The sequence below is a fragment of the Cyprinus carpio genome, chromosome B23 (assembly GCF_018340385.1).
Source record: "Cyprinus carpio isolate SPL01 chromosome B23, ASM1834038v1, whole genome shotgun sequence".
Taxonomy (NCBI): domain Eukaryota; kingdom Metazoa; phylum Chordata; class Actinopteri; order Cypriniformes; family Cyprinidae; genus Cyprinus; species Cyprinus carpio.
In genome coordinates this window covers 19,123,661-19,135,860 of record NC_056619.1, presented here as the reverse complement: position 1 = coordinate 19,135,860, position 12,200 = coordinate 19,123,661, and the positions used below count along the sequence as shown (strand labels likewise).

The following is a 12,200-nucleotide window of genomic DNA, read 5'->3' as shown; positions in this document are numbered from 1 at the left end:
TGTGACTGTTTCCCTGTATTCTACCGCAGTGTGTTCAAATAATTATTATAGCGTGATCTTTTTAAATGCGCGTGCAAAAATACATCCGAATAAAAGAGAAAAGTTATTACATTTCTGTGCATGGCACGTCTGACATCTATACTCAGGATTTCAGTTCGTTTAAAAAGTTATTTCAACAAACTAGCAGAAAGGGACTTTAACTGTGAATTGTGAATATTTAACGGGATAAAATCAAACCTCTAAAATACGGTTATCTTCGGATCCATATGCTCATACTACTCGCTTCCTTCAAAACAATAACAAGCACGCACTTCCGGGTTAGATCGAACTGCATCCGGAATCATCATAGGTGCTTTGAGAGTGTTTGACATGAAAATGTTATTTAAGTTAAGAACATTAGATTCTATCTATCTATTTATCTATCAATCTATCTATCTATCTGTCTATCTATCTATCTATCTATCTATCTATCTATCTATCTATCTATCTATCTATCTATCTATCTATCTATCATAACAGAAATTATATAATTATGTGATTTGCATTACCAAAATACAAAAAAACACAAAAACACATCTCAATACAAAACATTCCAAAAAATAACAAATAAAAAAATAAAAATGAACAAATCATAAACCTTAAACATTTCCCTGGCATGTCAAATTAATGTATGCAAAAGTTTCCCAAGCTTAAATGTGGCACGGTTAGGTTATTTATTGATGAGATAATGGTCTGTAAGGTAAGACACTCTGAAGACAAACATGACCAGAAGCTATAAAAAGTCAGCAGGAACTTATAGGATCAGTCATGTTTACATCACTACATGTAGAGAGCTGTCTACAGGAAGGAAGAATTTTTGTGCTTGTTGTATGCAAGGTTTGATGACATAGTCTCACTTCCTCCCATAATAAAAAAAAAACTATCAGATGAGGGAACTATCTCATTCAGGATTCTAAGAAATGTGGTTAGGCTTACAGCTTTGGAAGTTCTATCATTTCAGTTATAATGGATGAATTGTTTTGTTATGTAGTAATGTCAATGAATTGGTGAAACATTTGTGAATAGGAAAACCTGCAGAGGAGATTTACCACCTTAAATTCTCATGAATCTTATATGTGCTTGGTCGAGGTGGAAGAAAATTCCTGTAACTTTATACAGAGTTCTAAGTTAATGCTGATTTTTGTCAGCAAAATAGAGGTACACTCCAAAAATACCTTGGCTCACAAGTCCATGTCTCTATGTTATCACTCCATCAACCAATCAATAAAAAATAAATACATATATAAATAGCTGGACCTTATGTAAAAATGTATATAACAATACTAGGTTAGTTATGTTAGTATAGCATGGTTCAGTACTAGGTCTATTTATTAAGTTACTGATACATCATCAGACTTACTCTGTCGCTTTTGTTGTGCCTTATTCTTTTAGTACAGCACCTCAGTGGACTGGTTGATGGCAATTCTTTTAAATTTCAAATTTAATAGTTAACTAATAATATTTGTTAGAATATTTTCAAGAAAACTCACTCATATCTGACCTCACACCACAATCAGCACCAGTACCATAGGAAATACATTCCACACCAGTGTCAGGAATACTATAAACAAATGAAATGAAAATTGTAAAAACATAATTAGTGTAAATTGTAAAATCAAAATATAAAACGTACACACACACACACACACACACAATTTCTATGTGTGTGTGTGTGTGTGTGTGTGTGTGTGTGTACTTTTGTGGGGACCAAATGTCTTTACAACGATAGCAAAACATGAATTTTTTGACACGAGGGAAAACAATTATTACAAATAGTAAATGATGTTTATCTGAAAGTGTATCAAAGCAAACAGGTTTTCTGTAAGGGGTAGATTTAGGGTTAGGGGATGCTAATGAAGCATATGTTCATTTTTTTATTTATTTATTTATTTATTTATTGCATTGAAATGTAAAACTATATGATTGAATTTGATTCAAATTTATTTTAAAATGTTATTTAAATGTTTGTTTAATTATTTAAAGATGTTTCAAATTTAATAACATTTAAGATGATATGTTTGGATATAGGCTAATGCAACAGTTATTTTTGGCCCAAGGCTATAACATACATTTGTTATTTGTATAGGTACCTTTAAAGGGATACTTCTCCCAAAAAAGAAAATTCTCCCATTAATATAAACCATCACTTATTTATTAATTGTCAACTTTTGGATGAATATCCACTTGCATTATATGGACACGGAGATTGATTATTTTTTCTAAAAATAAAAATCATAAATAAAAAAAAACCAAAATCCATAATCTAAATAAAAAAAAACAAAAACAGAATTTTCTTTTTTTTTTTTTTATGGGTATCCCTTTAACACCCCCAAACCACAACTGGCCCCCATAATTAGCTGCAATAGGGTTGGTTTAAACAATTCAAAAGATATTAATGTATTTCACGTCTTTAAATGAATCACAATCTCAATTTCGATGGCGTCATGGAGCTACTCATAAAAATAATAATTATTATTTGAGCTCATCAAGGTTTTAATTATTATGTTGAGCATCTTGGAGAATGAAATTTGAAGAACAATACTTTTTTTAATGAAATCGAAACTCAAAGTAGCTTCTTAATTAGGCTTAAGTCTCTAGCCTGCCTACCTGTCGGGGGAAATCCTGTGACTCACCGCGAGTATAAAACAAGATCCGATGCTGCCACTACAACCAATTTGCCTTCTAAGCACTGCAGAAGAAAGGATACACTGTAACAGATTCTACAAGACATTTTTGTAATTATGTGTTCATCATTATTATTGATGTTCTGCGTGGCGTTTTCGGCGCTGTCCAGCGCCAGAGGAGCCCCGACTCGCTCTGCTGAGGTGAATTTCTCGAAGTGTAGAGCGCTGTCCATCAAACTCAATGAGATGGCGAGAGATTTATACAACACGGTACGTACATTAATGATGATATATTAATTTTATAATAACTTATCTTTAATTTCTTTTAAGATTTTTTTCAGACACCTTCTTGAGTTCTTAATAGCCTAGTAATAATAATAATAACAACGCATTTTATGCTCAATGCAGGTTGAGTCTCCAAACATTTCAAGTATCATTGATGACCCTCCAGTGTCTATAAGACCGATTGACACATGTGACCCACTGAGCCTCCAAAGCAACAAAGAGGTAGGCTAAATAACGGAATAATTCAGATGCATGTAACGATTTTCTAATTTCTCTTGTAGATCAACTATGTTAGGCTAGTGTGAAGCCATGTGTAATTGTTGACAGGAATGAGAATATTTGTACTGCTATTTAACAACATACCAATTGTTCACCCAATGAAGTGTTTTTATGAGAAAATAGAAAAAAAAAACTCTATAAAAGTTTTTAAAGTTGTGAAAATTTTCAGCCACTGTGAGCCATTGTTGTAGCATCCCTCACAGCCTCATTTTCATCCACAAAAAATTCAATATGGCATCTAACCTGACTAAGGTCTAAAATGGTTTTACTATGTCAGATGTTGTAATCTGTCCCTATGTGTCTTGCATTTCAGACTTGTCAATCAAGAATTGTTCTCGCTCTGAAAAACTACACCAGGATTTTCCACAAGAACGGTGTGTTTAAGAATTCAGCTTGCAGTAAGTGGAGAGAGCGTGCCAACGAGATCGCAGACGTTACCGGAGACCTGCTGCGCATGCTTAAGGTAAGCCTATGTCTGTTTTTATTCAAAATCTTTGCTATTGTTTCATGTACTTCCTTTTGATATAATGTCTGGACACGTGCCACCAGCAAGAGGCACAAAGTTGTTCCCACATCCTTATCTGTTATCCTCCTGGAAAGTTTCGTATGTAAATTATTGCTGCATCGGTTTCTCTAGTAAGCACTTTTAATTTCATTATTGTTCTTGTTTGATGATCAGGAACCAGCCATCCACCAACCTCAGACAACAGTTAACACAAATCACAACGCTCTGTGCCGGGACAGCGTGGAAAGGCTCTATTCCTTTTCTATCATATCTGCACGCGTCTTCTCATTTCTGGCATCCACAGAAGCTCCTAAAGTTGAGATGAAACAGTGTTAGATTGAGAGGAAGGAGACAGATACATGTCAGTCGTGATCATGTTGGTCGAAACCTTCAAACAGCTTTTGCTGCTTCTTCAAAGGTTCTCCTGTGTTATAATAACATGGATTTAATAACATCTTGCGTTAACATTAAGAGTTCATGCTTGACATGAGGTGAAATATTTATAGAACTATTTATTGTGTTCTTATTTATTTCTTAATTTATTGTACAATTTTATTACAATGTGTAACATGTTTTTAAATAACTTCCAAAGAAGTGTGTAATTTATAGCTAATAAATATATCAACAAGTGTTCTATTGGCTTCGTTCATGTGTATTGTTTGTTGAGGGAATAAAGAAATTAATTAAAGAACTAACATGTAGGCAAATTACTTTTACTAGTACTAGTATACTCTAATCAACAAGGAAATGACATAGCGCATGTGGTCAAATTTCCCAGTCTGGTCAACAGCTCTCTGTAAAAAGAGAGGGAAGATGTGATTTCCATAAACATTCATGCTATGTTTTACAGCGGTATGAAGCTTCCTGCAAAATATGTCCCAAACTCGGAGACTGTGTATTGTCCTGCTAGGAATTATGTCATACCTACAAAAGGGAACTTGGTTTACCAACAAACACACAAAACAAGCAAACACAGAGTTCACATTATTAACTTATTCCAGCTAATACCATTTTTTTTTCCTTTTGACAGCAAAGGCACATAGGCAAGAACAACAAATCAAAAATATATTTCAAAGAAAATTTTAAACAAATAATAGAGTGAAAGCATCATCATCAGATATTTTCTGACATCACTGCTAAAATATATACCTATAGTCATTCTTATCATTCTTCTTCTTATGACATACATGCGTGAAATGTTTCCTGTGGTCACAGTATGTGAAAAGGAAGTAGGAATCTTGCCACTACCAGTAAATCTATAAAAACTATAGATATCACGTCTGATAACTTTTTTCATTCCTGAAATATTTTTAATACAGACTATTCATATCTTTTAAAATGTTAAAAGTGTCAAATGTACAACATAAGTGTCAGTACTTGTGGAATATACAAGCTTCACTACAAACTAAGAATTATGAAGATACAAACATATTAAAAGAAAAAGGTAGGCCTTATACAAACACAGTAAATAATATTTATTAGATCATATTAGATCATTAGATCATATAGAGAGAGAAAGAGAGAGAGCGAGAGAATAAAAAAATTAGAATAGGCCTACTTGAAAATAAAAATAAAATTATAAATTACATATTCCTTACAAGCTGAGATATCTAAATAAACTCCTACACAAAAATACCCTGGTAATAAAATTTGAAATAAAAATACTTTCTTATAAAAAGTAAATAAAACAAGGTAAGATAGGTTTTAAAATAAATTCTCGTTGTGATAATGGTCAGAGGGCGGAGAGAATCTATGGCTGTGTTTCAAACCTAGCGCGCTGCTTGCTAGACATCGTCATCGGCTCTGCCCGTCACGCGCTTAGGATGCTGTCTACGCAGGCGATTCGCTAGGGTTTCAAACGCAGCCGCAGACTGGCTATTTCCTGGTTACTTCGCAAGGTGGGTGGCTGTCAGATGACAACATTAGCTCTTTATTTACACTATTTAATGTACTTTAACTTGCATTTTGAGCAGTTTTAATTGCTTGTTTCATTTGTGTTTCAAACATGGCTCTTTTTCATAGAGCCATTTCTTCATCTTTTATCAGCAGCGACTGAACTACTATTGAATCCACTAGCCGGATAGCTAACAGTGTTCGGATGACGAATCTGCATGAATGTTTTACATACTATAATTTAGACCCAGCAAAGTACATATTAGACTCAGTCGGTAGTAAACACCCCTAAATAAACCACAAACAAGTTATCGTTTAATGTTCTATTATTGTGATAACGAATGTCTCGTAAAGAGTGTGGTCTTTGTTAAAGGGCATCCTAATTTGTTTTTTAATGGCTTTCTTTGTGTGTTTGCATGAAGCATATCACGGCTGTTGTTTTCGTGCAGGATGAATGTGGGCGTTGCTCACAGCGAGGTGAACCCTAACACGCGGGTGATGAACAGCCGGGGGATCTGGCTGGCCTACCTGCTGCTCACCACTGCCCTGCATGTGGTCCTACTCAGCATCCCTTTCCTCAGTGTGCCTGTGGTGTGGACGCTCACCAACGTCATACACAACCTGGTCAGTCCATGCAAGAAATCTTTAAAGGATCAGTTAACACAAAAATTAAAATTTGCTGAAAATTGATTCACCCTCAGGCCATCCAAGATGTAGATACTTTGTTTCTTCATCTGAACAGTTTTGGAAAAATCTAGCAATATCTCAGTTGCTCACCAGTTCACCCTCAGCAGTAAATGGGTGCCGTCAGAATGAGTCCAAGCAGCTGATAAAAGACATCACAATAATCCACAAGTGAATCACACAATTCCAGGCCATCAATTAGTCCATCAAAGTCATCTACATTTTGGATGGCCTCAGAGGGTGATTCAATAAATAGCACATTTTCATTTTGGATAAACTATTATTTTAAAATGATTTCTTTCTCTCTCTCACTTTTTTTTTTTTTTTTTTTTTTTTTTGGAGGAATAGTTCACCCAAAAGCGAAAATATGTTTAAAATGTATTCACCCTCAGGCCATCCAAGATGTAGATAGCTTGTTTCTTCATCTGAACAGTTTTGGAAAAATGTAGCAATATCTCAGTTGCTCACTAGTTCACCCTCAGCAGTGAATGGGTGCCGTCAGAATCCAGAGTACAAACAGCTGATAAAAACATCATGATCCACGCGACTCCAGCCCATCAATTAGTTCATCAAACTCAGCTACATCTTGGATGGCCTCAGTGTGATTAATTAATTAGAAAATTTTCAGTTTTGGGTAAACTCTTAAAGAGATAGTTCACCCAAAAATGCTGTCATTATTTACTCACCCCCCATTGTCTGTCCTTCATAGAACACTAAAGCAACAATAAAAGTATCAGCTAAATGACACATTACTAATTAGTAACATTAATAACACCACGTCAAGCTTCAATAATTGTTATAGTCTATGTAGAATAAACATAAATGAGTTCAGTGGTCAAGTGTTAACTCACTTCTGTGCCGTCTAGGCGATGTATCTGTTTTTACATACCGTCAAAGGCACGCCGTTTGAGACGCCGGACCAAGGCAAGGCACGTTTGCTCACTCACTGGGAACAGATGGACTATGGCATCCAGTTTACAGCATCAAGAAAGTTCCTCACCATCTTACCTATTGTACTGTGAGTCATATTCATATTTCTGTAGTAACTGACAGAAATAGGACTATATGCACTATAGGCAATACCACGACTGAGGTGCTCTTGAGCAAGGCACTGAACCCCCAACTGCTCCCCGGGCGCCGCAGCATAAATGGCTGCCCACTTCTCCGGGTGTATGTTTACGGTGTGTGTGTGTTGACTGCTGTGTGTGTGCACTTTGGATGGGTTAAATGCAGAGCACGAATTCTGAGTATGGGTCACCATACTTGGCTGTATGTCACGTCTCTTTCACTTACTAAACTACTTTATTATAATCAGTAATTAAAATTACTTAATTATCTATATTAACTTTTATTATTTTGTTTATATCTTTATTATATTTTTATAATGGTATATTATTTATTTGATGTGCTCAATTATATATAATCTTTTACAGTAAAATCATTACATTTAATTATAATATTTACTTTAACTGCTGTTATTTTTTTCATAGGTACATCTTGGCCAGCTTCTACACCAAATATGATACAACTCACTTCGTAGTCAACACAGGTTCACTACTAAGTGTCCTCCTTCCCAAGCTGCCTCAGTTTCATGGAGTTCGTCTGTTTGGTATAAATAAATACTGATATGGATGGGATGTAGCATCATGGAGATGCGATGAAATGACTGAAATTCCTTTATTCTCCATATGATGCTTCCTTGGTCCAAAGTCGTAAGGCCTTAAGGAACCAAAACTGCACTGGACTGAAGTACACTATTTAAAAAAAGCTTTCCATGCTCAGGTTTATTCGATCTGTGGCGTTTCTTTTTTTAAATCCTGTCTTAAATCTGTAATTTCTCTTCATCATAATCTCTAGATCTCCATCATAATTTCTAGATTCATCACATTCAAGGATGTTTTTGACTGCATTGCACCAGACAATGTGCCATTTATCACCTGCTGATATTGTTTGCATAAACCTATTTGGCACAACAAGCTCTGTCACTGTGGGGGCAAAACATGATAGTTCTGAATTATAATATTCAGAGAGTTTTTGTCAGTGTTCTAGTATATATACAACATGGAAAACTGCAGTAAATAAGATAATTAATTAGAAAAACTGATTTTAATTTTAATTTGAACTGCATTTTTAATTTAATTTCCTCCAAAAATGCAAATCAATAATCTGTGACAATGTATGAATGTGATATGATAAACAATCTCAAAGTTTATTGCTTAAGTTTCTCGTGGGACACTGTTATATTAGATTTCTTTGAATTCCTGTATTTATTTCATTTGTCATCATATCATGAAACATTCCAATTTGATGCAATTGCCATAGTGCGCATAAAATATTATAGATTTTTTAAATGTTCATGTCTGCATGGATCATATTTGTTCACAATACAAAAGTGAAAGTATGCACAGTGGGGAACAACAGTCTGGGACCACATTGAAAATGTAGTATTCAAAATCTAATAGGTGGAAAGTTTTAGAATGCTTAAAAATAAAACATAAGAATGTAAAATGAAAAAGAAATAGTATATTCTGTCCTTTTTATATTCTCCATGTTCATTCCTGTATGTAAATTTTGTACAGAAGGACAAGATGGTTTTTGAGATCACGATCATCAAGTTTTACATAAAGTTGTGGAGTTCATACAGCACTGAAATATTCAAACTATCTGTAAAAGCAATGTTTTGTTAAAATCTGAGATGATTTTTTTATTTTTTTTTTGTCATAATATAAAATTTCAGCATCAATTTTCCAGTTTAGTATGTTCAGTTTTTTTCAGCCCAGTTATAATGTGTTGCACTGGTATAATTAAAGGGGTCATATGATGCGATTTCAAAGTGTTACAAGCTCTTGGTGAATAAAGAAGATCTGTAAAGTTGCAAAGACTAAAGTCTCAAATCCAAAGAGATAGGCCTATTCTTTATAAAAGTTAACACTCGTCCACGTCCCCCTGAAACGGCTCGTTCTAACACGCCCCCACTTCTCTACGTCAGTATGTGGGAAGATTTGCATAATGCCACCCAGATGTTCACGCAAAGAAAGAAGGCGTACCTTTAATTCTCGTTGTAGTATTGTTATTGCCGCCACCATGTCGTATAGATGCTGTGTTTCACTGTGAAAGCGAAACGACTTTGTTTGGCCTTCCAAAAGAGGACAATATCCTTAGTCATGCCTTGGGCTGATCCGTGCTGGTCGCTGAGGAAATACATCAACTATCCACTGTGGATCGCCGCATCGGCTTTCACCGTGGACGAAGCGGAGTCCAGCCCGGGGTCGTCACGTGTTTGCTGCAAGACCAAGGAACGCTCCTTCGTAGAATCTGCCTGCCGCACCGTCCTCAAGCCGCCCGCCTCTGCTCACTCAAGGCCGCGGTGTGTGACGCTGTTTCGTTGAGAAAGCAAAACTACTTTGTTTTTGCCTTCCAAAAGAAAACACGACTAGAAATCATGTTTATATCACGTTTATAATGGGTTTTATGTTTATGTCTCGTCGCGCCGGCCGGACAATGCTTCACAATATGTTAAGAAACGTAACATTTCTGTCTCAAGCTTTATGCATTTGGCCAATCACAGTACTCCTCGCTTTTCAGAGAGATGCGCCTTGTGAAAATCGACGCGTTTCAGAAGGCAGGGAATAGAGGAGAAACAATAATGTACAGTATGTGGAAAATAATGTGTTTTTTTTTTTTACCTTAAACCGCATAAACATTTCATTACACCAAATACACAAAATAATGTTCTTTTTAGCGGCATCATATGACCCTTTAAAAATGGACAAGATAACTTGCACAAGATAACTTATCAGTCATAAAGTCATTTGGACTAATATTCAAAGTCTCAAAATGACCTAATGTAATGATATGATACGCAAACCACTGCATACACCAATCTATATCAAATAAATGACATTTAGAGTTGCATGTGTCACATTATATGGCCCTCGTTACTTAGCCACCTGTGTTTATTCCATGTGATAAGTACAACATTAAGGTCTGATGCTCAGAGAGAATGGCATAAAGTTGCATCAAATTGCACGGAAGCATGTAAATCAGCTAAAGCAGGGGTCTCCAACCCTGCTCCTGGAGAGCTACTGTCCTGCAGATTTCAGCTCCAACCCCAATTAAACACACCTGAGCCAGCTAATCAAGGTGAAGTCTGCAGGACGGTAGCTCTCCAAGAGCAGGGTTGGAGATCCCTGATCTACAGCAATCATAATACTACAGGATCAATGTAACCACATGCAGATAATCAGTGAACGTGGGAATCCTCGCCTCTCACCTATTGGATAACAACAAACCACACAGGTGAACAAGGAAGAGGTGTAAGCACGAGCCACGAGGAAGCTAAACAAACACACGCCGTGCACACAGCCTCGGTTGTGTCAGTCCGACGAATATAGACGCGCATTTGGATAAGTTGTGAAGGTGTACCGGGGGAAATTCGTGAGTTTTACATGTTACACACCCACACTTGGACGGGGCAAGCCCAGCGACTGCGATAAGCCGATAGCTGGACGGGAATCCCCACCTACAAGCTCAGGTGTCTCCCAGCTGCATTTCAGGGAAGAGGGAGAAGGAGGGGAATAGTGTCCTCGGCCCACCTAGGCCACCGATTTGCCTAGCATATGTAACACACACTGTCTATTTACCACGGAAGCACATGCAAATAGTATTCTGGCTCAGCGCGCTAGAATACTGAGGAATCCTGTGCGAGTGACACGAGGGGAGCACCGCTGATGTCACCGCTGGAATGCAAACAGCATTTGCATGAGCTGCAGAGGAAGAACAGCAACAAGGAAGGCTGTGATATCTGTTCTTGCTTAAGCCTTTCAAAGCCAGAACGGATCCAAAACCAAAAGCTGAGGCGCTGCTGTGATAGAACAGACAATGCATCTGCTGTTTCTCGCAATTCTGCTTTCTGCTTGTTCCTGTTCCAGAGCCTGCTGTAAGAAAGGCCGATGAAGGTCAGCCAAACCACAGCATTTGTATAAAGAAAACCAAAAGGTGATCAGCCGTAAAACAGTGGTTAAAGAGGGACTGCGTCTTATTCTGCTGACAGCTGCGGAATGACTTTGTGTTTTTACAGGTTTATTTACTGGAGGGAATGTAGAAGTGAGTCAGCAATAATTAAAACGAGACAGAAGAAAAGTGAAAATGATTTAGCAGAACCTTATTCTAAAGACCGGATTTGTTTCTTATTGCAGAGGAATCTGTTGAAAACGCATGAAATAACTGTACTAAGCATGGTGATAGATAAGATGGGGAAAAATAATATTCCAATGTGTTTGCGTTCCCCCGAGAAACTTTCACTAGCAAAACATTTGCTTAACGTTACCTCATGAGGCTAGCAAAAATACTGAAATATAGTTTTTCCACAAACGTTTTGAGAGCAAATGCACACTTTCTCGTGGCAACACTATAGTGATGTTCAAGAGATTGAATATAAAAAAAACTACTGATGATACATAAATATTCCAAAACGTTTTTATTTTAAAATAAGTTTAAAAGTATAAAATTATTTAATGGTGCTGATAAGGGGATTTTAAGCACAGAAAAGATGTAAATCTTTAAGAGTTTCAGCAATTCCACTGTGTAAGAATGACATTAGTTATATTTGTGCTATGGTATGTTACAACTAGGGTGGCAGTATTTGCTACACTGTTTGATTTTTGTATTTAAAAAGTCTCATTCTGCTCTCCTCTTGTAGTTTTTCTAGCAAAGCACAGGAATACTTGAACAAAACATGTTAGTTTCAACAGTGCCCTATATAAAATGTTAGATTTTATGCTGCCACCAAGTGGTCACTATAAAGACGTACGTAATTTCTGAATTTCATGAGAGATTTGACCATATTTATTGGCTTACAAAGTAAAGCCAATACATTAAGACACACTGTA

At 36.4% G+C, this 12,200-nt stretch overlaps 2 protein-coding genes across 2 annotated transcripts; both read left to right on the top strand.

Moving 5' to 3' along the window:
* The first annotated feature begins 2,659 nt into the window (after positions 1–2,659).
* On the top strand, positions 2,660–4,161 carry LOC109073516. The gene is made up of 4 exons (XM_019089625.2): positions 2,660–2,933; positions 3,072–3,170; positions 3,541–3,690; positions 3,907–4,161. The coding sequence occupies exons 1-4, from the start codon at positions 2,781–2,783 to the stop codon at positions 4,066–4,068; spliced, it is 564 nt and encodes a 187-aa protein (XP_018945170.2). The 5' UTR covers positions 2,660–2,780; the 3' UTR covers positions 4,069–4,161.
* A 1,360-nt stretch (positions 4,162–5,521) lies between these two features.
* LOC109073500 (ORM1-like protein 2) lies at positions 5,522–9,183 on the top strand. The gene is made up of 4 exons (XM_019089608.2): positions 5,522–5,630; positions 6,075–6,249; positions 7,176–7,327; positions 7,800–9,183. The coding sequence occupies exons 2-4, from the start codon at positions 6,076–6,078 to the stop codon at positions 7,933–7,935; spliced, it is 462 nt and encodes a 153-aa protein (XP_018945153.1). The 5' UTR covers positions 5,522–5,630; position 6,075; the 3' UTR covers positions 7,936–9,183.
* The last annotated feature ends 3,017 nt before the right edge of the window (positions 9,184–12,200 follow it).

Coding starts and splice junctions, on each gene's coding strand:
- LOC109073516 (XM_019089625.2), top strand. CDS start 2,781: ATGTGTTCATCATTATTATTGATGTTCTGCGTGGCGTTTTCGGCGCTG. Junction 2,934..3,071: donor CGAGAGATTTATACAACACG/GTACGTACATTA, acceptor TGCTCAATGCAG/GTTGAGTCTCCAAACATTTC. Junction 3,691..3,906: donor ACCTGCTGCGCATGCTTAAG/GTAAGCCTATGT, acceptor TTTGATGATCAG/GAACCAGCCATCCACCAACC.
- LOC109073500 (XM_019089608.2), top strand. CDS start 6,076: ATGAATGTGGGCGTTGCTCACAGCGAGGTGAACCCTAACACGCGGGTG. Junction 6,250..7,175: donor CCAACGTCATACACAACCTG/GTCAGTCCATGC, acceptor TGTGCCGTCTAG/GCGATGTATCTGTTTTTACA. Junction 7,328..7,799: donor ACCATCTTACCTATTGTACT/GTGAGTCATATT, acceptor TTTTTTTCATAG/GTACATCTTGGCCAGCTTCT.